The following is a 26,502-nucleotide window of genomic DNA, read 5'->3' as shown; positions in this document are numbered from 1 at the left end:
TATTCCTCCCACTGACACCAACCATGGGACACTATTCCTTCCACTGACACCAACAACGGGGCACGGTTTCTTCTAGTGATACTAGTACCGATACTATTAAATATTATTCGATACAGTAGATACTGGTACTATTCCTTCCACTAATACCAATGATAGGGCACTACTTCTCCTATTGACCACCAAGCCTGAAGCCATGTTTATTCAAACTGATGCTGGGCCTAGGACATTTTCTACCCCCACTGGACACAATCCGGCCTCCCTAAAGTCTGGAAAACGGTGACCTTGGCCTCTGTTTAAAAAGTTTGGAGACCCTTGATCTACAATATATGCTGATGTGCCTCTCAATGTTCGAAACCGCACAGGATCACAGGAGGTATGGCTGTCTCCTGCGGCCTTAGTGACTGTGGTCACTATCCATTTACTCCAGATACTGTAGGTTCAGCAGTAATACTTTAACATTTATTGTTTCTGCTAAAGATATGCTGTTTTTCATGTATGCTTTGATATAGTATAAATCTCTGTAATGCCAGACTGTTACTGTTATTAAAGGACTTTTATGGAAATTAAATAGTAAATGAATGTGTTGTTTTTAAATACCAGGTACTCTTTGCACATATTTACCTTAGTGCTTGTATGCTACTTCATCATGATGAATGCAAGTCAAGAAAGAGTTCACAGGTAAGGTCTATGGATTTCGCATTCTTCACATAACCTATTGTACATACTGCATATCATATGAAGGAAAAGCTACAGCTTTATGCTGATGGGATAAGCACATGCCCCGCTATGCTTGGTGTTGGGGGTTTACTATGACTAATATTTTTAATAGTACTATGTTTTCCTAGTTGGTATAAACAAAAATTACTAATTGTTGTGTTAAAAAATGGACAGATGTTTTTGAAGTGGAACTTTACCCGTGACAGATTGATAAGAATTTTTTTTTAGCAAGAAACATACATTCCACATTAATATTTATGCTACCAAAATTATTATGTGTTGTACATTGAATCCAGCTTTGTTCTTGTTTCTTCTTGCTGGAGGCTGCCATTTTGTTGAAGCCCAGAGCCCCATGAACAGCATTAAATCTTTAGGCTGTCAGCAGATCAGTCTCTAGAAATTGGGCGCAGTGCCTAAAAATGGAGAGCAACTGAGTATGTGCAGAGCAGGGTGAGACAGTGGATTACTGGAATGTAAACAGTATAGCCACTTATTTCTAATGTTTGACATAGTTATACCTGCAAAAGGGACCAGCCTGAAGTGATTCAGTAGGACTTAATTTTATGACAAATTTCCACTTTAAGTTTATCTAAAGCCCACACTTTCTGTTCTAGTTTTTGATAGAGTGGGGAATGGTTAAACTCCCTATTAGTTTTTTTGCAATTTTTGGGGATATTTAACTTCAATTCCTGATCTGAAGACATAACAAAGAGTGAGAGGAACTCCCTATAGTGTGACTGGAAATCCCTGCAGACAAACGAACAACAAGAAAAACAGGAGTTTCAAAATTTCCCCATTCTAGCCAAACCAGAAAGAGAAAAGGCTTGGCTTTAGGTATATTTTAAGATACACTTGTCTTGCAAACAGGTATAACTGGTTCCATGAATATATTTTGTGGGTACCTAGAGCAGCCTACAAGTTAACCATCCCAGCAGCCCTGAGTGTCTTTTTATTGTGACTTTTTTTTTCCCTGTAAAGTTAAAGTGATTGTAAGCCTTTGTTTTTTTAAAATTTAAAATAACAAACATGTCATACTGGCCTGTGCAGCTCGTTTTGCACAAAGTGACCCCGATCGTCCTCTTCTGGGGTCCATCGGCAGCTCTCGCGGCTCCTCCCCGCATCAAATAACCTTCTAGGAGAAGCGCTCTCCCGGGGGGTTACCTTGCGGGCATGCTCCCGAGTCCAGCATTTGGTGTCCATAAACACGAATGCTGGACTCGGCCCTGCCCCCCGCCTCCCGCGTCATTGGATTTGATTGACAGCAGCGGGAGCCAATGGCCGCACTGCTATCAATCTATCCAGTCAAGAGCCGGGACCCCATGCAGAGGGACAGTGCATCTCCACCAAGGGAAATATAGGGCTCAGGTAAGTAAAATGGGGGGGTTGGGGGGCCGGTCACTGGCAGGTGTTTTTTCACCTTAACCACTTAAGGACCGACTCAAGCCGATATACGTTGGCAGAATTGCACGGCTGGGCACAAGCACGTACAGGTAGGTTGCCCTTTAAGAGCCAGCCGTGGGTCGCGTGTGCGCCGCCAGTGGCGCACTCGTGACCCAGTCCTGAGCTCCATGGCCGCAGGACCCGTGGACCCTATCACCGTCGGTTTCCTGCGATCAAGTCACAGAGCTGAAGAACGGGGAGAGGTCTGTGTAAACAAACCTCTCCCCGTGCTTCCTAGTGAGCTTGTCACTGATCGTCTGTTCCCTGTCATAGGGAAAGACGATCAGTGATGTCACATGCCAAGCTACGCCGCCCTACAGTAAAAAAAAACACGCATTAGGTCACACTTAACCCCTACACTGCCTCCTAGTGTTAACCCCTTCACTGCCAGTGCCATTTTTACAGTAATCAATGCATTTTTAATCGCACTGATCACTGTATTAATGCCAATGGTCCCAAAGATGTGTTAAAATTGTCCGACGTGTCCCCCATAATGTCGCAGTCACAATAAAAATCGCTGATCGCCGCCATTGCTAGTAAAAAAAAATATAATAATATATAATAAATAAAAATGCCATAAAACTATCCCCTATTTTGTAGACGCTATAACTTTTGCGCAAATCAATCAATAAACACTTATTGTGATTTTTTTTTTTTTACCAAAAATATGTAGAAGAATACGTATCGGCCTAAACTGAGGAAAATTTTTTTTTAGCTATTTTTGGGGGATATTTATTATAGCAAAAAGTAAAAAATATAGCATTTTTTTCAAAATTGTCGCGCTATTTTTGTTTATAGCGCAAAAAATAAAAACCGCAGAGGTGATTAAATACCACCAAATGAAAGCTCTATTTGTGGGAAAAAAAGGATGCCAATTTTGTTTGAGAGCCATGTCGCACGACTGCGCAATTGTCAGTTAAAGCGATGCAGTGCCGAATCGCAAAAGGGGGCCTGGTCCGGGGCTTAAGTGGTTAATGCATATAAAAAAACACAAGGGTTTACAACCCCTTTAAGTACAGGACTGCAGACTCTGACCTCCTGCAGCTTGCTATTGGCTGAAACCTGTGATTGATGTCCACAATAACCAATAGAGACAGGTAGTAGAAGGCTAATATTGATAAATATTTGTTGTTTAGTTCTTTAGCTTTAACCCAGAGTGTTTACTATTACAAGCTTTTCCTTTTGTGTAGCACTGTTAGAGCCGGTTCACACAGCGGGCGATGCGAGGCGACACGACTCGCCTCGCCTCGCTCTCGCAAGTCGCCCCCGTTCTGTACAATGGAACCGTTCTGAAAGGAGCGACTCGAGTCGCTCCGACTCAGAAAAAAGGTTCCTGTACTACTTTTGGGCGACCTCGGGGCGACTTGCATTGACTTCTATACAGAAGTCATCTGCAAGTTGCCGCTGAGGTCGCGGCAGGTCGCGGCGAGGCAAGTCAGAGTCGCCTCGCCTCGCCTGCAGTGTGAACCGGCCCTTATTTTTATGTGCCAGCATAACCGTTTTTGTGGCTTTGGCCATATTGACCATATTTATACCAATAATGAAAATAAAATTATCTAGATCTAATAATTTATAATTCAGCACAAACCCAGTTTTAACCACTTGCTAGCCACCGCAATGTACTGCGTGTGAGGGACCGCTGTAGGCAAAGCGACGTACCAGTATGTCGCCTACTTCTGGGTTTAGGATGCGTGCCCTCTGCCCAGCACCCGCTGTGATTATGCACAGTGGGAGCTTATCAGCAAGTCCTAGCAAATGATTCACAGCTGGGACCTGCTGATCGGTTGTGTGCAATCACAGCTCAGTTGGTAAACAACACAGGACTGTGCTTTGATTTCCAGGGATGAGAAACTGAGAGATCTAGTGGTAAAAGCAGCGCGCATTACACATATTTAGGCATAGTTAGCCTTTGATTGCCCTAGATGTTAATCCTTTCCCAGCCAGTGTCATTAGTACAGTGACCGTGTATATAATTCACACTGATCACTGTATTTATGACACTGGTGATATCAGTGGCAGTTAATTCCCCCTAGCGTCAGTTAGTGTCAGATTGCCAGCAGTACTATCGCAGTCCCATTATAAGTCACTGATCACCGCCATTAGTAGTAGGAAAAAAAAAACTATTTCAGTGTGTGTGTGTATAAATATAATATATATATACAATATACACACACCATAGTTTGTAGGCACTAGACCTTTCACACAAACCAATCAATGTACACTTTTTTTTTTTATCAGAAATTTGATTTTTTTATTGGATATGTTTTGTAGCATAAAGTAAACCTATTGTGTTTTTTATTTTTGTTTAATTTTCGGTTATATTGCAAAAAATAAAAAACCCAGAGGTGATCAAATACCACCTAAAGAAAGCTCTATTTGTGTAAAAAATTATATAAATTTAGTTTTGGGTACAGAGTTGCATGATGGGGCAATTACCAGCAGTTAAAATAGCGCAGTGCCGAATAGCAAAAAATGGCCTGGTTACAAAGGGGGTAAAATCTTTCGCAGCTGAAGTGGTTAAGATGATTTAGCTGTTTATATTCCTTGTGAATAATGTTGGACTGGATTTATCTTTAGATACAGCTAACTGAGACAAAGTGTGTATTTTTTTTTTTCCCCCAGGTACTCTTTTATAACCGCTATGAGTTATCTAACATTGTGCCAGATTAACAGAGTGTACATATTCAACTATGGCATCCTGACCACGGACTTCTCTGGGTAGGTGCACACAGTAAGCGCGTAATGGGAACTAACCTTAGAAGTGCGTGTAAATGAACTGGTACACACAACTGTCAGACAGAATAGAAACTGTTGTTTAGGTGGCTTGGCTTAACAAATAAGCAGTATATATTGCACTATTAGGTGCATGAATATACTTAGAATGTTTGGTGATATTACGATAATGTATTTTTTTTCTTCTAGGCCGTTAATGATTGTTACTCAGAAAATCACAACACTGGCCTTCCAGTTACATGATGGTAAGTATAAAGATTTTAGGCAGACCTGTCTTTTCTTTTTTTTCTTTCTTTTTTTTTTTTTTAATAAAAATAAAAATTCAACTCACTTCACTTCACTGAGCAGTTTTAAAATGTATGTTGTCAAGACCAGAACAAATTATTTCTGGCAGATCAGCAGGTGTTTGTCTTTCAGGATCTTTCATGCCTAAGGCCCCTTTCACACTGGGGCGGTGCGGCCATCAGCGGTAAAACGCCGCTATTTTTAGCGGCGCTTTACCGTCGTTTTAGCGGCGGTCTGCGGGCGCTAGCGGGGTGGTTTTAACCCCCGCTAACAGCCAAAAAAGGGTTAAAACCGCCCGCAAAGCGCCGCTGCAGCCGGCGGTATTGCCGCACTGTCCCATTGATTTCAATGGGTAGGAGCGGTTTAGGAGCGGTGAATACACCGCTCCTTCACCGCTCCAAAGATGCGGCTAGCAGGACTTTTTTCACCGTCCTGCCAGCACACCGCTCCAGTGTGAAAGCCCTCTGGCTTTCACACTGGAGTGAAAGGGGCCGGTTTTTTCAGGCGCTACACAGGTGCTATTTTTAGCGCTGTAACGCCTGAAAACCGCCCCAGTGTGAAAGGGGCCTTAGGGTAAAACAAATGGTAACCACTTAAGGACCGGTGTCTTGTCAAATACTGTCCCCCATCGGATAGTGTCCGCCCTATACTGTGCTTGCGCAGTATGGTCGACGAAGGAAACGCTAAAAGTCTCTGAAGATGAACGGCGCCTGCGCACTTAATAGTACCTTCTGCCCTGAGTCCATGTTCAAGCCCCACCATCCAAGTGGACATAAAGTTAGAATAAAAATATGCAGAGCGAAACGAAGCCGTGCCCGAAGCGTGGTGAGTGGCTCTGTTACAAAGTGCTGTTTTACAACATCGGGAGCGTGTGAAAGGAAGATACTATTAAGTGCGCAGGCGCCGGTCATCTTCAGAGACTTTCTGCGTCTCCTTGTCCTCCATACTGCACAAGTGCTGCACCGTACGGTGGCGGACACTATCCGATGGGGGGACACTTCTCGTCTTAAAATTCTCCATTGGCGATGTTTCTAAAATTTCTCTCTGGGCCTGTATGTTGTTATCAAAAGACTCCTCTCCTAAATGCGCAAGTGATGGGTTCTTTGACAGTAAACACCTGTGTGCAACGAGACTTAGGCTAACATAGAGGGGCTTTTAGAGGCAGAAAACAAAAGAAAGTCAAACGCCTCTAACAGACGCGTTTTTAACTCCCTGTGTGAGGCGTTTAAGTTAGGCATACATACTTGAATAGAATTTTTTTCCTCAACCATAGTTTAGTGTCCTTTTAAATCAAAAGGCTCCATAAAGTGAGTGAATTTACAGCAGTAGATACATTCTGGCAGCCACCTGCTGCTACTGCTGTTGGCTTGTTAGGTGTCTTTTTTACCACAAACATTGCTGTATGTTTATCATGTGACTACGAAAATAACGCTTTGGACCCTTTTGCGGAATCCCTGGTGTGCTAATGACATTTTCTTTACTTTTACCCACAGGGTCACTTTAACCACTTCCCAAGCGTATAACTTAGATATACAGCAGCAAAGTGGCACGGCTGCCGACTCGTGCGTGGCGATGGTGGCTCCCTCCCGCTGTGATCACACACCTTGGGAACCCATCAATGGGTACCACAAACTCGATGTGCGCTAGCACCGGCGGATTGTTTAGTACACAGACAGAACACAGATCTGCCTATGTAAACAAGGCAGATCGCTGTTCTGTCAGTGGGGGCGGCATTGATTCTGTGTTTCTGCAAAGCAGGGACATGGCTCTGTGCCTTCTCTTAGTAAAAGCACCCCCCCACCCCCCACAGTACAGAAGCACTGGCTAGGAACATATTTAACCCTTTGTTCGCCCCTGATGTTAACCCCTTTCCAGCCAGTATGATTACTACAGTGACAGTGCATATTTTTTAGCACTGATCACTGTATTGGTGTCACTGGTCGCCAAAAAGTGTCTGTCAGTGTCTGATTTGTCCGCCGCTATAAGTCATCACCACTATTACTAGTAAACAAATAAATAAATAATTAAAAAAATATCCCATAGTTTGTAGACACTATAACCTTTATGCAAACCAATTAATATATACTTATTTTGATTTTTTTTACCAAAAATATGTAGCAGAATACATATTGGCCTAAATTGATAGACATTTTTATTTTATTTTATTTATTTTATTTTTTTTATGGTTTATAGCAGAAAGTAAAAAATATATATATTTTTTTCAAAATTGCCAGTTTTTTTTTTTTTTTGTTTATAGCTCAAAAAGTTAAAACCGCAGAGGTGATCAAATATCACCAAAAGAAATCTCTATTTGTGGGGAAAAAAAGACATCAGTTTTATTTGGGTACAGCGTTGCACAACTGTGGAATTGTCAGTTAGGCCTTGTGCACACTAGATGTTTTTACAGCTGCTGTTTTTGGTTTCAGGTGTTTTTTTCCTGCAGCCAGTAAATTCCCCAGTATGTTATCCTATGTGTCCATGCACATATAGGCTGTCATAAGTGTTTTTTTGCCTGGAAAATCCCCCTAGAACTAATGGGCTTCAAGAGGAGTTTTTCAGCTGTATAAATGCTCTAACTATGATAAAAGCTTGAAATGCTAAAAAACTCGACCATTCAACGTTTATCAGTGTCTTTGAGCCATAAGCTTTTGTGGGAGTATAGTTTTGCTAAAAAAAGTTGAAAAACGCTACTGCAAAAACGGTGTAAACCTCATTCTACAGCTTTCCACAGCTGATGCTGCTGGCGTTTTTAGAACCTCCAGTGTGCATAAGGCCTTAAAGTAATGCAGTGCCATATTGCAAAAAATGGCTTGGTCATGAAGGGGGGTTAAATCTTCTGATGGGCAAGTGGTTAAAACGACACTAAAGTTAAATTACTATTTTTTTTAAATAACAAACATGTCATACATACCTCCACTGTGCAGCTCGTTTTGCACAGAGTGGCCCTGAACCTGCTTTTCTGGGGTCCCTCGGCGGCTCCTCCCCACATCAGATAACCCCCTGGGAGAATCTCTCTCCTGGGGGGTTAACTTTGCGGGCGCGCTCCCGAGTCCATAGACGCCGAATGCAGGACTCAGCCCTGCCCGCCGGCAGCCTCGTCATTGGATTTGATTGACAGCAGCGGGAGCCAATAGCTACACTGCTATCAATCTATCCAATCAACAGCCGAGAACCCCAGATAAAGAGACAGCGCGTCTCCGTGGGACAAGTTCGAGTGGGACAAGTAAAAAACGGGGGGAGGCTGGGGGGCCGGTCACTGATAGGTGTTTTTTCACCTTAATGCATAGGATGCATTAAGGTGAAAAAACACCTACCTTTACAACCCCTTTAATCATAGTTTGCAGAAAGTGCCTATAGATAGTAGTAGCCAATGAAGAATTGGCCATTATGTTTTCTATATTTGTGATTGTTTAATACTGTATATATGCCCATACTCGCTGCAGTTTCCTCTTTTCCTTTTAATCCTCAACTGTTATTTTTTACATGTTTTACTTCTCCTTTTAGGGATGAGTCACAATGCTGAATCACTCACCAAGCAGCAACTCCAAAACTGCGTTAAGTAAGAGATTTCATGTGAATGTTTGTAATAGATGAATGTGTTTGAAATAAGAACATTAGATAGTAAAATGCATGCACCATTTCTAGAGATAAATGCATAGATAAAATAAGAAATTTTATGTGAGCTTTAACCCCATTTTTTGTTTTGAATTTGGAGGTGTTCCTGGTTGCTCTGTCTTGGGTCTTATATATATCATACATATCATAACTTCTGTTTACAAGGGACTCTGCAGAACAGTGATAATGTCTGCTAAAAGAGATGTTACTTTATGTGACTGCTACATGGTTCATACAATAGAGAAACAGAGTTTTCTAAAGCCCTTCTTTAGTCAACTTTTTTTTCACTTTGGATAGAGTGGGGAAAGGTTAGAACCGCTGTCAGGATTTCAGTGATGTATGTGTCCCCATTTGGGAGAGTCCCCCCCCCACTTCCTGTTCTGTTCAATGTCAGTTACTTGGACAGGAAGTGAGGGGAAGTCCTACCGGGTGCAAACGCAACAATAAAAATATGACTGAGATTCTAACTTTTTTTTTATTTTATTTTTATTTAGAGAAAGCATTTTGGAGCTTTCCCCTTGCTTCCTAATCTGTCTCACACAGATCAGATACACAGGAAATTTGGCAATATTGCTCCAATAGTGTCTGAAAGTAAAAGGAACTGCTGGTATTTTTAAAAGATTTTTGTCATTACTACATGAGATTTTTTCTATATGTATCGCATACTGCTTGGAGCCATCCAGTTTATGTTCTAAACCTAAGCTTTATCTACATTTCCTACAGCAGAAAAGCAAACATTTTTAGGCCTCATTCACACCAGTGCAATGTAGTAACGCATGTGAATGCATTGTTGTGCCATTCTTTCAATGCACCTTCTAACACATCTGCTTTGCAGTGCACTATAATATGCATTATTGCAGTACCACACCATACATAACAGTGCACTGCGCTAGGAAAAGTTACGTAGGCCTGGTATTAGGTCCACTGTGGAGAACTAGGCAGCCTATTTAAATGAACACCATGCTACTGCACTGTATCTATAAAGGAATACATTTGTCAACCTATGACAAGAAGTATGTTAGGACTAAAGAAAACCTCTCTCTTTCCTCATCTCCATGACATAGGGGAAGGAGATCTGTAATTCACAGGAATTTAGGCAGAGTTTAGGAAGATTTTAGTGCAGGATCGCTACAGGAAGCTGATTTAAAGTGTAACTAAAAACCAAACTCTTTTTTTTGGATAGAATAAGGGAGGGTTATAACTCCTGTCAGTTGTTTTTGCCATCTATGTTCTATCGGGGAGATTTCCCTTAATTTCTTGTCCAATTGCCACAACAAGAAGCCAGAGGAAATCCCTTCAAAATGGGGGAATCCTATTGTGTCACCAGAAATATTGTCCCCATTGGAAGATTCCCCTCTATTAGTGTTCTGATGTCAACCCAAATCTAGGATTGTCTTTTACTATTACTTTCCATGATAATGGTAAATAGAACAAATGCAAGGGGTGAATCTCCAGGGACACAGACCGCAATAAAAACTGACAAGTGTTATTTACGTCTTAAGAAAAGGTATACAATAAAAACACAGTGGATTAAATTTAAATTTAAAGCTGACCAATACATGTAGAATTGAGTGGCGGTAATATTGGGTTCACTTTCACTTGTGCTTGCTTATTGTATTGATTAACAGATTGTTTTGCATCAAGGTCCGGTTCACACCACAATTTGTGTTCTGGATGCATTTCTCCATGCATGTTTTTGATGTGGTTTTTTTTTTCCATCCTTTTTTTTTTCTCCTTTGCCTCAATTGAGTATATGTGCATTCTGGTGCATTTTTAGTGCTTTTTGCCACATTCCAGATGCATTCTAAATAGAAAATATGCAGCATGTTCTACTTTTGTTGACTGCATTGGTGTGAACTAGGATCATTAGAATCCATGTTAAACACTGTCTATTCTGTTTTGATGCAGACTAAAAATGCACTGGACTGCATCTGGTGTGAACCAGCCCTTAGTACATGTATATCATTATCTGTAAACTAAACAGTGCCCAGAAATGGTCAGATAAGATATAATATTTTAGACCACATAGAATTCAATCTATTATTTATTATTATATACAATCAATATTATCTGCAGGAAAAGACCAACTCTTTTGGAGTACCTTAGCTACCACCTGAATTTTATGAGTGTGCTTGCTGGGCCCTGCAGTAATTTCCAGGACTACATTGCCTTTATTGAAGGAAATCACATACGATCAAAGTTAAAAGAAGTGAGCTTGAAAGAAAAATTCCATGTGTCAGATCCTTCCCCAAATGTGAGTACTAAAGGTATACTGCTTCCTCTTCTCACCTTTTTATAGCCAGTTTGTGCTCTTCATCTTGGGTTTTGGTTGAATGGAAATGGTCAAACCAACAGTTTTTTCCCCCCCTTAGTGTTTATAGATTCTGATTGCTGCACTTGGCATTGTCTCTCATTTTTACAATTAATTTACCATGATTAAAGCTGAACTCCAGGCCAATATAAAAGACAGAGATGAATGCAGCTGTATATTCATTGGTTCATTAATACATTCATCACATTTATTTTTAACTGCAGCTAGTGAAAGTACTCTTCAATCAGCCTATTGCTATCCTCTCTATAGGTATAGCAGCACTAAAGCTGGCTTATACATGGTTAGTGTATAACAAATGTCTATAGCCACAGAAACAAGGTGAATGGAGGAATCCCCTCTTACCAGGACTTTGTATTCTAACAAGGACAACAAAATACACTGGTCAACAGCTGATGGAGGGAAACTTCTCCAGATTGTTCCTTCAACAGAATTCAATCAAATGATCAACTTCTGTTGAGCGGATGAAAAAAACACTGATCAAAATTTTTATCCATCCATCCATGTCTCAATGCTTTATTTTGCTGAGAAATCACTTTGAAAAACACCCTCCTAGTATTTCTAGCTGTGGCCATCTTGAGTAAAGGCAGATGATTCATGTAGCATCTATCTGCCATTAGCTCAGGCATGCAGACAGAAGGGTGTGCTTAGCTGATAAAACCCATCGTGAAGAATCCTGGGATGTATGGCATCATTTGCCTAGGCCTGGAAACCAAGAAGTAACTGAAGAAATGAAAAATAATTTTAAAACAATTATATATATTTACTAATGCTAGCAGCATAGTGATTAAAATTAGTCAGTGTTCATTAAGAAAGTAAAATCTAGCTTTAAAACTGGGAGAGATAGGGACAGTACTATGAGCCAATCTTGTGCAGCATGGAAATGTGCTGAGAAGGGGAAAGCCGACAGGAAGAAAGAGCTAAGTGATCAAAGAGATTCATTTATTAGTCTGCTAGCTCCTCCTTTATTGTGAGTCAGCAGGTTAGGGGCAGAGAGATTAAACTACGGTCTTCCTTCAGTAAAAAAGAGAAAGCGGTGTCATCCTTCAGGTGGTGTTGTGTTAGAAAGAACTGGATGTACGGCCATTCAAATTCTTTGCTAGGTAAAATAGAATGAAGTAGAAACAAGATTTTTGAATACATACTGATGAAATTATTTCCATTAAGGTAAACTTCAGCCAGATAAAAACACCAATTCACGCAGGTATGTTTTACTTTTAATGTTTTTATTGAGTTTAACATAAAGAAATAGATACAATTGACATATAAAAGGATGTCAGGTTAATATTAACAATAACAATAAATACCTTGAGCAAGGGATCAAATGTGTGCAAGAAAATACATGTACAACTGTAGCAAACAGTTGAACGTACCTATAGTCAAAAGATCTTAAATGATCTTTTGACTATAGGTACGGGTAAGGCTCTAAAAAAGTAGAAGAAACAAGGGAGTAACATCATCTTAACCAAGTTGGAAATAACCATTAGTTGTAGTGCAAGTTGTCATCTTAAAAGTTGGAAATAACCATTAGTTGTAGTGCAAGTTGTGCAATCTGTGCGTCCTCCACAGCTCCAACAGAAATACATCCTAACCGAGGACAACACAGAGAAACACAATTCTCATTAGTGGAAGTGGCTAAATGTTTTGATGCTTGTAGCATGTTAGGTGAATAAAGTACGATCATGAAAACACTTATGGGGTTATTCTAATGGTTAAGTAAAGGTCTCTTCATCAACAAATAGATACAGGTATCTTCTTGAATCAGAACCAATAGTCAGGTAATACTACTTGACATCAGACAAAGACCAAGAGGGACAAGGAAAGTTACTAAAGAAGAAGAAGGTAGAGAGGAGATGAGCAAAACCAGAGGGAGGGAAAGAAGGGTAGGGGAGGGTTTGTGATCACCCCAGAAGAGTTAGACAGTAATAAGAGTTATCTTAGGCAACGGAATAGGGTATGGACATAATTGGCCCATGGTTTGGTATCAAGTAGGATACTGACCATCTTTACTTGGGCCATATTCCATAAAATGTTTCTTTTAGACATAGGGGTGTTTCCAGGCCTTAGCTATGGTTAATTTAGTTTAGTTACTAATTCATTTATTCCCACAAGAATAAAAAAAATGAGACGTTGAGATCTCTTGGACACAGACTCAAATGGGAAATTGAGTAGGGCCAGGTGTGGGGACTGTGGGCCTGGACAGCCAGTCACTTTATGTATAATATTAAAAATGTTATTCCAGAAGCCTCTGAGTTTAGTGCATTCCCACCAAACGTGTAGCATGTTACCAATTAAGGGTCCCAATCTCTAAAACAAAGGGGAGAAGAGGTCGGGTATATCTTGGCTATTTTGGTAGGATCCATATACCACCTGATTATAACTTTCATGTTAGCTTCAAATAGAGAAATATGGAGGACCCCTCTGAATGATCTAAAGAAGGCTCTATGCCAGACCCATAGGTCCCATTCGCTTGACAGGTTTTTCTCCCAGGCTGGCATATAGGTAGACTTTAAAGTTGTTGAGGATAGAGACCTGTATATCACTGAGATTCCCCCTCTCTGTTCCATGGCTTCATCACACCACTCTTCATAGTCAGAAAAGATAGGAGGGTCCGGTTTAATCTACAGTATGTAAGAAGTGGGAAATTTGATAGAATCTAAAGTGTTCAGACCTAGACATTTCTAGTTTACTGATGCAGGTATCACGCTATGTAGGCTTTAGATAAAGGGTCAGATAGGAGGAAGAAGTGATTGAAACTTTAGAGCCCCTTGTCCAACCACCATTTAAAGGCTTGTATATCAAGACCAGGAGGGAAAAGGGGATTGTGAAATATGTGTGAAAGTGGCTTAATGGGGAAGTCAATTGTGAGTGTTCTCTGAGCAAGTCCCAAAGGGTGAAGGAGTGTGATAGGGTTGGAGCTAAGATAGGGGGTCGTAGTTTAGAAGGGCACCATATTAAATAGTCGAGAGTTTGGTTTGGGGTTGCTTGTCTTTCCAAATTAATCCAGTCGGGATGTGCCAGGAATAGATTGCCAAGAGTTGGGTTAGTTGGGCTGCTTGATAGTACCATAATAAGTTGGGAAACCCCAATCCACCCATGTCTTGGGTTCTAAAGAGCGATGCTTTAGAAAGATGGTGACTTGTTCAACCCCAAATGAAGCTAATGATTTTGGATTGTAGGCATCTTAAATGATCTTTTGACTATAGGTACGGGTAAGGCTCTAAAAAAGTAGAAGAAACAAGGGAGTAACATCATCTTAACCAAGTTGCCTAGCCAAGAAAGCTCTAAGTGGGCCCATTGATTTAAATCCTCCGTTTTTTTAAAAGTGGGGGGAAGTTTTGCCCATAAAGGTTTTCTATCCTGGCAGTAAGTTTCACTCCCAAATATTGGACTTCTGTGTCACTCCATGTAAATGGGAATTTTTCTTTGAAACGCGACACCAAGGGGGGCAGAATGGAGACATTTAAAGCTAAAGATTTGGAAAAGTTAACACAAAGACCTTAAATGTGGCTAAAGTCATCCAATAGGTGACAGATGTTGGGAGGCACATTTATGTAATTGAGGACCGCAATGACCCCTGGGATGTCTGGATGTTCCCTAATGGCTATAGCTAGAGTCTCTAGCACAATGGCTCATATCGGGGGGGGGGGGGGGGGGAGAATGGGAATAAAATCCCTGTAGACGAATCTGGTCTTCAGAGGTGGAGTAAAGTGCCCCTAGAATGTTGAGGCATGATTGGCCAAAGCCCCATCTTTTCAGAACCCTAAATATATAAGGCCAAGATAGTGAGTCAAACGCCTTTTGAAGATCAAGCGATAAAAAAAAATCCCTCCTGGCATTGGCCACCATCCCAACCTCATCTAAGAAGGAAAATAACGTCCAGAGCCCTCTGAATTTGGTCCTTATGTATATAGAGGCTGATAAAGGAGGAGACTGATCTGGTAGGATTTTAGTTAATATCTTTATGTCATTTTTAATTAGGGAAATAGGACAGTAATTATTTACTGAGCTGGGGTACTTGCCTGGTTTGGCATGCAGGTATGTTTTAATACTGAATAAGTGTATTTTTAAAAGCATTTAGTATAAGAACCTCAATTTGTCCTGGCATCAGCCTCTTGCAATCCCTGTACAGTAGAGCTCAGATTGGGAGAATGAAAAGCTGCAATAAGGAGGGCTGCAGTGCTCGTGTGCTAACAAGGAGCATGTTGATAGGAGAAGACAGATGAGCTCCTCAGTCTGCTGCTTCTCTTTCACTGCCCAATCAGACTGGGACGGGAATGTGATTTAGTTGCGCTACTTAATTGTAGCAGAGAAAAGTCAGGTCACCAGGCTGGCTGTGCTGTGTAAATCTCAGAAATGAATGAACATATGTACATAGTGGGCAGGTAAAACAACTCCCTTATATGTATTTAATCTGTGTATTTAGCTGTTTGCATGGAGTTCAGCTTAATCTATTTCAAGTTAAAGAATAAGTGCACTTTCAAACAAAGTGCTATACTTTATGCCCCTTGGCACTGACCTAACTGATCCTACCCTCCCCCTCCAGAGATGTATACTTAGACGGCTTTCACACTGCCGCACTCATAACGTCGGCGGTAAAATGCCACTATTTTTAGAGGCGTTTTACTGTCGGATTTGCGGCGCATTTTGGGCGCTAGTGGGGTGCTTTTACCCCCCGCTAGCGGCCGAGAAAGGGTTAAAACCGCCCGCAATATGCCGCAATGGCGGCGTTTTGCCGGTGGTATAGCCGCGTTGCCCCATTGATTTCAATGGGGAGCAGTGGTGGAGGAGCGGTAAATACACCGCTCCTTCACCGCTCTAAAGAAGTTGCTGGCAGGACTTTTCCTGATGTCCTGCCAGCGCAACGCTCCAGTGTGAAAGCCCTCGGGCTTTCACACTGGAGACAATAGTGCAGCAGTTTTAGGGCAGATTGCAGACACTATTTCTAATGCTTTAGCGCCTGCAAAACTCCCTCAGTGTGAAAGAGGTCTTACGGAGATCCACGGGCCGCAGTTTCAATTGTTTACATCTAGAGTTCCCTCTTCTAGCTGCTCTTGCACATTACAGCCCCATAGACATCTATGAGGCTAATTTTCCTCTGTCTCCTGGCCTCGGATTGCAGTAAAGCCAGCCATAGAAAAATTTAAAAACCGAATGTTCTATCAAAGCCCAAATATATTAGAAAACACCTAATTCCCCATGGTGGTCAGAGGTTGGTGCACTGGCTTGTAGTGTCCTTCTAGCTCCCAAGCAAACATATAGGTGAAAAAAAGCCGGCGCTTGATTTTCTGCAATGAATGAGTTTCTTAATCCAGGTGTTGTACAATATAATGCAGGACTTATGCATTTCGGCGTGTAGCTATAATTAAAGAGGAAGTAAACCCTGATGGGTTTACTTCCTCTTTGATTCCCTGCAAAGGTAAAGCATCATGGACTACTATGCATCGCATAGTAGTCCATTATGTGTCACTTACCTGACACAGGAGCCAGCAAAGTCACCGCTGTCATTCGCCGGAGCCGCGATGACATCACTACCGCACATGCGCACGGGAGCCGCCACTCGCGGCATATCACCGTTAACTGCGGCGTGCTCAGCGCGCCCTGCGCGCCGCTGTCTACAGCGCATGCGCCGTAGACAGCGGTGCCTGCCTTTCGGCAAATATCTCCTAAACCTTGCAGGTTTAGGAGATATTTCTTGGACCTATAGGTAAGCCTTAATCTAGGCTTACCTGTAGGTCAAAGTGGTTTGTAAGGGTTTACAACCACTTTAAGGCTACATGCCGAAACACATTAGCCCTGTATTATTTTGTACTACACCTGGATAAATAATCTCCTTCATTGCTGAAGATTGAGCTTCCAGCTTTCTTTCACCTATACAAACGTTCTATAAAATGAAAATAGTGCATACAATTGTGCCACCATTTGTTTAGTTTTTCTTAGAAAAAAAAAATCCAGTTTTTTGGATCGGGCACGTTCGATTGCGGCACGAAAATTGCGTGTCACATCTGCCACACAAATGATGCAAAAAACTAACGATCTGACGATTAACAGGAATTTGTGTTGGGTTTTTAACTCGTCTATGGCTTAATTAAGTATACATGTGTGAAGGGGGAGAACGAGATTGTTTAGGTCAGGGCAATGGGGCAAAAAGAATAAGTGCACTTTGCCTGATTCTTTCAATATGTTTACTCCCATTTTGAGCTTTGCAGCTATTTCCTATTAGGTTTCTATACAGAGACACCAAACATTGCTATGGATGGATTTGGTTTTTCTTTTGCTTTTGTATCCAGTTGCTTGAGGTCGCACGGTTATGCTACATGGTTTACGTTGATTAAAATGATTTTAAAAAGGTCAACATCTGTCTTCTGCACATGCTCAGTATGTCACTTTGGAAATATATAGATTGTTCTGTGAAAGTACCATTTGTTCTGCACCAGTGGCTTGTCAAAGACCTCATTCATGTAATCCTTCCGTACGCAGGCAGCATTTAAGTTGTGATGTTTTTTTTTTGCATATATGCCACCACCATTAGAGTCATCAAAAACCTTTTGTTTTATGGCCTAGTCACTCAGCCAGATAGCTGGCTACTTGTCTGTTAGAATACCCCATGCCGATATTATTGGCAAAATCATACAACAGCATCTGATAGGTCTCTGGATAGTTGCTGCCTTTACTAAATATCCAGGCTTTAAACATTACTACAATTAATTCCCGAACATTAGAAGTCCTGTCATACTTGTGACAGGATGGAGAGCCAACTCTAGAAGCCTGTCAGACTTTGCTGCAACTCATAAATGAGTCCAGAAAACATGATGATAGGAGAAGAGAGCAGAGTGATGACTCGTTATTGGGTTATGAGACTGGGTTCCTCCAAGCTGAGCTTTTGCTGTACTAGAGATATGGCTGTTCTATATAGCTGAATCCCAAGACTGGCTGAATAGAACTGCAAATCAGTTGACAAGTAATACTATTCCCATATATGTATTTTGCATTTAGCTACTGTACTTGCTGGAATTAAGATTTCAATTTGAAAGGTATTTGTAAAGGAAGCCTTAAATTCAGATTGCTAAATAAACTATGTATAAACCTTGCAAATGTCACAACTATGAATTTTGTATTAATTTTTCTTCTGGTGTGACCCCAGATAACAATACACTGCACCCGAATGATATTAGTGGAAAAATAATTTACAGTGTAAATATATATTTTTTTTCTTCTAGAAAGCTGTTTTACACAATATTTGCATATGTGTGGTATCGCTCATTCTATTCCTGACCATAAGTAAGGCTTTCCCCATCTCCCATATTGTGGATGATACTTTCATTAATGAATATTCGTTTTTGACAAGACTAGGCTACCTTTACATTGCTGCAATGGCTAACAAACCTAAGTACTATTTTGCATGGACTCTGGGTAAGTGAATATAGAGTAGAATTATATATTATAGAGCAGAATCATTTTCTATAACTGTTTATGTACTATTCTAAATTCATGAGATTGAACATAACATTAGGAATCATATTTTATGTGCCTATTGGATACTTACTCCTGTACTCTGTATGCATTAGTGTCTACTGCTTTTAAAGCAGTATTAAAACCAAAAATGTAATCTATTGCAGCTTACCAATCATTACATGTGACGGCTGCATTCGTATTCTATTTTATGTTTTTTTCCCCTTTTTTCACCTGATCTGGCTATTAACACCCCCCCCCCCCCAGTATTGTAGTGCCTCCTCTTTGGATAAAGGAGCATAGAGAGCACATTTGGACAGTGGTATTGTTAATTTGGGGGGAAGAGAGTGTTGGATGTGCTAGCAGATTTAAATACACTAACAAATTGAAGCTAAACACCAGCAAATATTTTATAATCAGTTACAATGAACATTATTTTTCCTTTTGGGATAAAGGTGTTAAATAAATAAAAGCTGATCATTGTAGGATCCCCTGCCAGTGGTAAATGGTTTGTTTTTTTCTTTTGAAAAACAGAGTTACTGGCAGGGTCACCAGTTTAAAAAAAAAAAAAAGAAAGAAAGCTAACGCAGCCATCACATCTAAGAATTGGTAAGCTGCAATATAATGTTTGGGTTTAATGCTGCTTTAAACTTTAAAGTGTTACTAAACCCACAACAGTCAAATCAGTCTATCCAGTAAAGCTTGCTTGTTATACTCACTGTGGAACCTTAGGGGTAATCCTCTTCATTGTGCAAAAAGGCTTTTTGATCCTGTCTTCCCTGTTCCTCCCCTTCTTTCACAGTCCCCAAGCCACCTCCTGATAGAACACAGACTAGGAGACTAGGGGAAAAGCTGCACATGCTCAGTTTGGTATGCTAGAGATTTTTGTTTTGTTCTTTTGGAGAGTGCATTTGATCAGCACATGGCCAATCAGCACTGTCCAGACAGAGGGTCAGGGGTCCTGCGGCCTTATAGGACAGTCAGAGCAGAATGAAAACCCCTACAAGCTTTAACCTGACACGGATAGAAGTCACAAGACTTCTCGAACTGCTGATGAAAAAAGGTATTTAGCAGTTTATATTTACTGAAACGATTGCATTTCCATATTCCGTGTACTGTGGGAAACCAGGTATAGTGAATGCAGGGCCCTGGGTTTAGTAACACTTTAAGATTAAGATCGAAGGAACCAGGCAAAAAAAATGTCAGTCAAACAGTGCCTGCAGACAATCAGCTGCAGTTAACTGTTGAAGTATTCCCAGCTGCCAGATTTCAATAGCCGTCAGGGGCTACTTAGATGGGACATTCTGTTAGATTTCTTCTGTTCAGCCAATAAGCCGATCGGAAAAAATCAATGCTTATATGGCCAGCTTTATTCTGTGGGAATTACCCAATCTAGAGAAACCATTGTGTTAAATATCTCCGTGTGTGAGAGCCTTGAGTTTCTGTAAGCCTCATTTATCTGTTTTTGAGCTCTACAGCTTTAAAGTTCTAATAACATCTGTATGGGAAGTATTTGGGCTCCCTGCCCCAACTCAGCCCCTTAGTATGTGAGCAAATGGGAGGGGTCAGGTAGTGCAAATCTGATAGTTTGGGTCACAGTGTGTGTATGTATGTGCAAGACTGTGTGCATTTATCAGTGTATGTAAACACATACAGTATATGCATTTGTGAGAGTACAAGTATATGTATGTTGTGCAGATTCTCTCATTCAGATCCATTTTCTGGTGCTTGACACTTCTCTCCACCACTTCCTTCCATGCTTACATTAACCTATCCCTGCATTATGCCTGATGTATCCACTCATAAACCTTATATGTGTCCAACTTGTTATTTTTGTTCTACTTTTGTACTAGTAAAAACATCTGTGTTTACTTGAAGACTAGATTTTCCATTATTTTACTAGACCCCAAAAAAAGTATATCATAGTCCCCGATGCAAGGCATGTTCTCTGCTTGCCAATGAAGAGGTACAAGTGATGATTACAGATAGAAATGGCTATTATCTGAATTCCTGTAACCTGAATAGCTTTCCTGGTGGTCACCTGAGGCCCCTACATGCATATCATTGATATATAGATGTGTAATACTCATTGTTTCCACCTTCAGTAACAAAATATTTTCCTGGATGTTTATACCTCGATTACATTCCTGTACTAGGTAGTATCTTCCCAGTACCTCTTTTCAGCTTACTGCTTGTGAATAGGCGTTCTTGGGAGAGAACAATTTGTTCAGTATCCTTCACAGTGGGATGAGGAAAGCAGTGTTCAATATTGTTTTCTAGCTAATTTATGGGATTACCAAGTTTTTCTTACCGGGCTTGCTTTTAATGCAAGGTTGTACTTCCCTTAATAACCAGTGAGGTGGATGTAATTATTTTGCTCTTGTAAAACGAAAACAAACATCTGATTGGTATGGTTATACATCATCTTGAATCATCTCTGTAGATTTTATATTTTAATTGTTTTTTTTTTTTTTTTATAGCTGACGCTATTAACAATGCTGCAGGCTATGGTTTCAATGGGCTGGATGAGAAAGGCAATCCCCAGTGGGATTTAATATATAATCTCAATATATGGAACATTGAGGTGAGCATAAAAGAGAAGTATGGGAATCAAGCTTGTTTTAGAATTCTACTTTCCTAGGTGGATGCAGCATTGTTCCAATGCTGTATCTGTCCCCCGGTCCCTCTGCACTGAGAATCGAGCGATCAAACACCTCTTGGCCATGTATTCTACCTTAGGGCGTTGTTAAATGGTGAAAACCGTACTTCATATATTTTTTAATCAATATTCAAATTATTTTCTGATTTCCTTTTTTTTGCAGATGGCTTCAAGTTTTAAAATGTACATAGACAACTGGAATATCCAGACAGCAGCTTGGTTGAAAAGGTAATGAAAACATAAGTTAAATAGACAGTAAACTGTATAGAATAAAAGCCTAATAGAAGTCAGGGTCTCCAGCTGTATTGCTAATGTGCTCAACCAGCTGATTATTATTGTGAAAGTTCACTCCAGAATTAAATGAAAATTCAACAACCAAAATATCACATGTTCCTTCATAAATACAAAGCACCATGTGGGACTTCTGTCCATGGTCTGGTTGTCCTGCAATCAGCATTGGAAGCTGCCAGACTTTTACCAGTGACATGTTACATTAAGGCCCCCAATGCTATCTATATCTTGTGATTTTAAAAGCTTGACAGGGTAGAACTTCTATGTGCCCTGATGCTGTAAAAGCAGTGGATATCTTGAGGTTGGGGCTGAGAAACGCCATAAGTTGCATGCTGTTGCTGATAAATGGCCAGCAGTTTCCGAAGCCGATTGTTGGGCAACAAGAGTGCAGATAGAAGTCAAACACGGTGCTAGGCATTTATCAAGGTATATGTGTTATATGCAGACAAAATAAAACCCATATAATACAGCGCTATTCTCAAATTCAAATATTGAAAAAAAAATTTTAAATTAAAAGTTGAGAGAAATTCGTGAAAATTTTTTTTTTGTAAATAAATATAATAAATGCAATAAATGCAGCAGCAACTTAAATGTGAGATACCCACAATTTCAGATACCAGTTTTTTCAAAAAAGCTGCGCTATAATGATTCAATCCAATGTGTTATAAGTATAAATAAATTGATTGTGCAAAAAACATATGAATAAATAAATCCAAAAATCAGTTTTTCGTTTTTTGCCTGGATTTTTGGATTTATTTATTCATATGTTTTTTGCACGATCAATTTATTTATATTTGTAACACATTGGATTGAATCATCATAGCGCAGCTTTTTTGAAAAAACTGATATGTGTTATATGGCTGTTTAATGCTCTGGGGTGAACCTCCAAGCCAAGATTCGGGTACCGGGTACCTTATAAGGTACATAAAGCATTTTTAATACAGTATACTCAAACAGAAATCACTTATAACAGTTACATCTTTCCATTCTTCATCTGTTAGCAGCTTCCAATTAACTACAAAAGAGCTTTACTGATGACTCAGTGTTTGAATCATTGATGCAGTTCTGAAAACTGTTGTTTTCTATTCTAACTGCAATGTACTTCATTATTCTTAAAGTGGAACTCAACCCTCCTATCCTTTTTAGCCAAGATGGCTGCCCACGTGATCGGTTGTGACACCAGCCATTTGATGGTTTAACAGTTTGGTTGAGGACACAAGCAAATGTGACAGTTAGCAATCCTGTCATTTAAGGAATGTAACTGTTTTTTTTTAAACAGTTCAATTGATGGATTTAATTCAGGTTTATGATTTATTGCTGTTCAGGGGGCTTTGGGCCTCAACAAAATGGCAGCCTCCCGGCAGGAAGAAGCAGGAGTGATGCTGGAGGCAGTTTATAGCACACACCAAATGTGGTAGCATAATTATTAAAGTGAAACTTTAGTCAGAAAATTAAACCCTGCTAGATCACTTCAGGCTGGCCCCTTTTGTAGGTATAGCTATGTAAAACAAAAAAAAGTCCATATACTGTTTAAAATCCAGTAATACGTCTCACCCTCTTCTGCACATGCTCAGTTGCTCTCTATTTTTAGGCACTGCTGAGTTTGTAGAGACTGATCTGCTGACAGCCTTAAAGCGAAATTAAACCCTCCTATCCTTTACAACCAAGAAAGTTCTGTTTGAACTGCAACTGCCATGGTGCTGCACATGTGATCAGTTAGGACACCAGACATTTGATGGTTTGACAGTTTGGTTGAGGACACAATCAAATCAAACTGTCTTTTGAAACTGATAAATCAATGGGTTTAGTTCCGCTTTATGATTTAGGCCACTTTCACACTGGCCGTGCCGGGTGTTGGCATTAAAGTGATGCTATTTTTAGCTGCGCCTTACCGTAGTTTTTGCAGCGCTTCTCGGCCGCTAGCAGGGTGCTTTTAACTCCCACTAATGGCTGAAAAGGGGTTAAAAGCTCCGGCAAATGCCGCTGCATCGGCGCTTTGCCGGCGCTGCCCTGTAGGAGCGGTGTATACACCACTCCTACAGTGCCCCAAACATGCTGCTTGCAGGACTTTTTTTAGCATACTTTTAGCCAGCGCACTGCTCCAGTGTGAAAGGACTCGGGCTTTAACATTGGAGTAAAAGGTGAGGTGCTTTGCAGGCGCTATTTTTAGTAAAGCGCCTCGGTGTGAAAGGGGTCTTACAGCTGGGGAGCCTCCAGCAAGAAGAAACAGGAACACTGCTCAAGGCAGTTTACAGCACACACTAATTTTGGTAACATAATTATTAATGTAGAATGTATATTCCTTGATAAAAACATTCTTTTTTGTCAAGTTGTTATGGGTGCTGAATCCTACTTTAATGTGGGATGTATGTTCCTTCCTATTTTTTAAGTTGTTATGAGCAAAGTTCCACATTAATGGTTTAAAAAAAACTTGTTACAGTACATTCTTGGAATGCCTGGATTGCTAACTGTCACATTTGCTTGTGTCCTGTACCAAACTGTCAAACCATCAAATGGCTGGTGTCATAACTGATCACATGGGCAGCACCATGGCGGTTGCAGATCAAACAGGAGCAGCTTCCCTGGATGTAAAGGATAGGATGGCGTAATTATGCTTTAAGGCTGTCAGCAGATCAGCCTCTACAAATGTGGCAGTGCCTAAAAATAAAGAGCAACTGAGCATGCACAGAGCAGGATGATACAGTGTATTACTGGATTTTAACCACTTAAAGTGGTTAAGCCACCATAATCTAATCATCCCATCCCCTCTGTTATATAACATAATATGTCTCATTGTCTGACCTATATAAAAAAAAATGCAGATTTGTACCTATCTCAGAGTTTCTCCTGACACCAGTGTTAATTTTGTCAACTAAAACATTTTAATAATTAATACACATTTTTGATCCATTTTAGTCTGTGGAACCAAAACCAGAAAAAAGTCCCTGGCCCTTTCCATAAAATGTGATCTACATCCATAGGAAACCATGTTAAATGTACTATAGAGTGTTTCTGCAAAACTTAAAACGCACTAAAAAATGCATAGGTCTGAACCAGGCTAAAACTAAATTGAAGGTTTCTGCCAAAATTAACACTGCCCAGCGCTCACAGGACTCCTCCTCCTGACAGCTATAGCGGGAGGAGCCGAGAACTCCTGCTGACGTCAGCTGGGGAGGAGAGAGCTGAGCGATCACGTGAGCGCCAGGAGATGCTCTGATATAAGGTACAAATCTTCATCTTTTTTATATAGATCAGACACTGGGAAACATATTGTTATATAACAGAGGGGATGGGATGCATAGATTATAGTGTCTCGAGCTGACAGGCAGGGAGGGAGAGGGGAGAGGACAGAGCAGGGCTGCTGATGATGGAGGTAAGTAAACTGACCACGATGTAAGGGCTCAGCAGCTATGATGAACCATGGTCAGTGTACAGCGGGTAGGGCAGAACCAGGCAGGATCAGACAGGTATGTTAGGCTATACAGGGGGCCAAATTACACAGCACAAGCACTTTGCTGTATAACATGCTTTAAGAGAATAGGATATATTTTCTTTTTTTTTAGGGTAACAAACACTTTAACACCAAGTCACATACCTGTATGTCATGTTGGCTTTAAGTGGTTGTACCTGGATCAATGCCTGCAGATACAGGCATCATCCCGGTATCTTGTTTTAAAGCCAGCAGATGGCTTTCTTCTAAAAGCTGTCTGAGCAACTGATTAGACGCTGGATTACTTTTACAAGTGGTGGGAGGCATCCTGGTGGCGAGCCCGAAATGAAAGCCGGCAATTCCCCGGGAGGTGCCTGATGACCTGGTACAGGAAATAGGAAGCAAGGTTACTTCCAGTATCCCGGGTGTAAACCGCACCATTTTTAAATGGGCAAAGGATCTGAACACACTGTTCTTGGTGTGATCAGATACTTTTGGGAAGAGGAAAGGTCTGGGGTTGAATGGACCCCAGATCTCCCCATAAAGAGTACCTGTCACATGCCTATTGCTGTTATATAGGATATTGACATTCCTTGTAACAGCAATAAAAGTGACCAAAAAAAATGTAAATAAACTGTGAATAAAAAAAGAAAACAAATAATAAAAAAAACTTAAAACACTGTGTCCCCCCCATGCTTTCGTACAAAGGCGGACACAGGCGTCACACGTGAGGTATTGCCACGAACATCAGAATAAGAGCAATATTTCTAGCACCAGACCTCCTTTGTAACTCTAAACTGGTAACCTGTAAAGGCTTTTAAAGCATTGCCTATGGCGATGTAGTTTGTTGCCTTTCCACAAGCCTGTGCAATTTTAAAGTGTGACATGGTAGGTATCTATTTACTAGGCATAATACCATCTTTTATATTTGACCAGATTGGTTATTATACTGTGTTTGTGTGCATTACATTTCTTTAAAAAGTATTGTTTCCAACAAAATTGCATTCGAAAAACCGCTGCGCAAATACTGTGTGACATAAAAAAATGCAAATCCCACTAATTTAGTCACTAAGGTGTCTGCTAATATATATATATATATATATATGTATATACACATACAGTGCCTTGCAAAAGTATTCACCCCCTTGGCTCTTTTGTGTTTTGTTGCCTCACAACCTGGTATTAACATGGATTGTTTGAGGGTTTGCATCATTTAATTTACAGAGCATGCCCACAACTTTGAAGATGTTTTTTTTATTTTTTTTATTGTTAAGCAAATAGGACAAAATTACAGAAATAATCAATGTGCATAACTATTCACCCCTCTAAAGTCAATATTTTGTACAGCCACCTTTTGCAGCTATCACAGCTCCCAAGTTGCATTGGATAAGTCTCAATGAGTTTGTCACATCTTACCACTGGAATTTTTGCCCATTCCTCCTTGCAAAACTGCTCCAGCTCCTTCAAGTTGATGATTTGTGCTGGTGAACAGCAATCTTTAAGTCTGACCACAGATTTTCTATTGGATTGAGGTCTGGGCTTTGACTAGGC

General features: G+C 40.5%; 1 protein-coding gene across 1 annotated transcript in view; it reads left to right on the top strand.

The window, feature by feature from the left end:
- Window positions 1–26,502, top strand: part of MBOAT1 (membrane bound glycerophospholipid O-acyltransferase 1) — an 84,576-nt gene that overhangs the window by 46,685 nt on the left and 11,389 nt on the right. The window contains exons 3-10 of the mRNA XM_077492263.1: window positions 601–678; window positions 4,780–4,875; window positions 5,080–5,135; window positions 8,680–8,734; window positions 10,867–11,044; window positions 18,340–18,532; window positions 21,052–21,155; window positions 21,394–21,458. Coding sequence (XP_077348389.1) covers window positions 601–678; window positions 4,780–4,875; window positions 5,080–5,135; window positions 8,680–8,734; window positions 10,867–11,044; window positions 18,340–18,532; window positions 21,052–21,155; window positions 21,394–21,458 — 825 coding nt within the window. The remainder of the gene's footprint in view (window positions 1–600; window positions 679–4,779; window positions 4,876–5,079; window positions 5,136–8,679; window positions 8,735–10,866; window positions 11,045–18,339; window positions 18,533–21,051; window positions 21,156–21,393; window positions 21,459–26,502) is intronic.

This window comes from Lithobates pipiens, unplaced genomic scaffold (genome assembly GCF_037356315.1).
Source record: "Lithobates pipiens isolate NorthernLeopardFrog02 unplaced genomic scaffold, aLitPip1_a1.2 Scaffold_19, whole genome shotgun sequence".
In the NCBI taxonomy this organism is placed as follows: domain Eukaryota; kingdom Metazoa; phylum Chordata; class Amphibia; order Anura; family Ranidae; genus Lithobates; species Lithobates pipiens.
The sequence above is the reverse complement of the archived record's forward strand: the minus strand, read 5'-3'. Positions and strand labels throughout refer to the sequence as shown.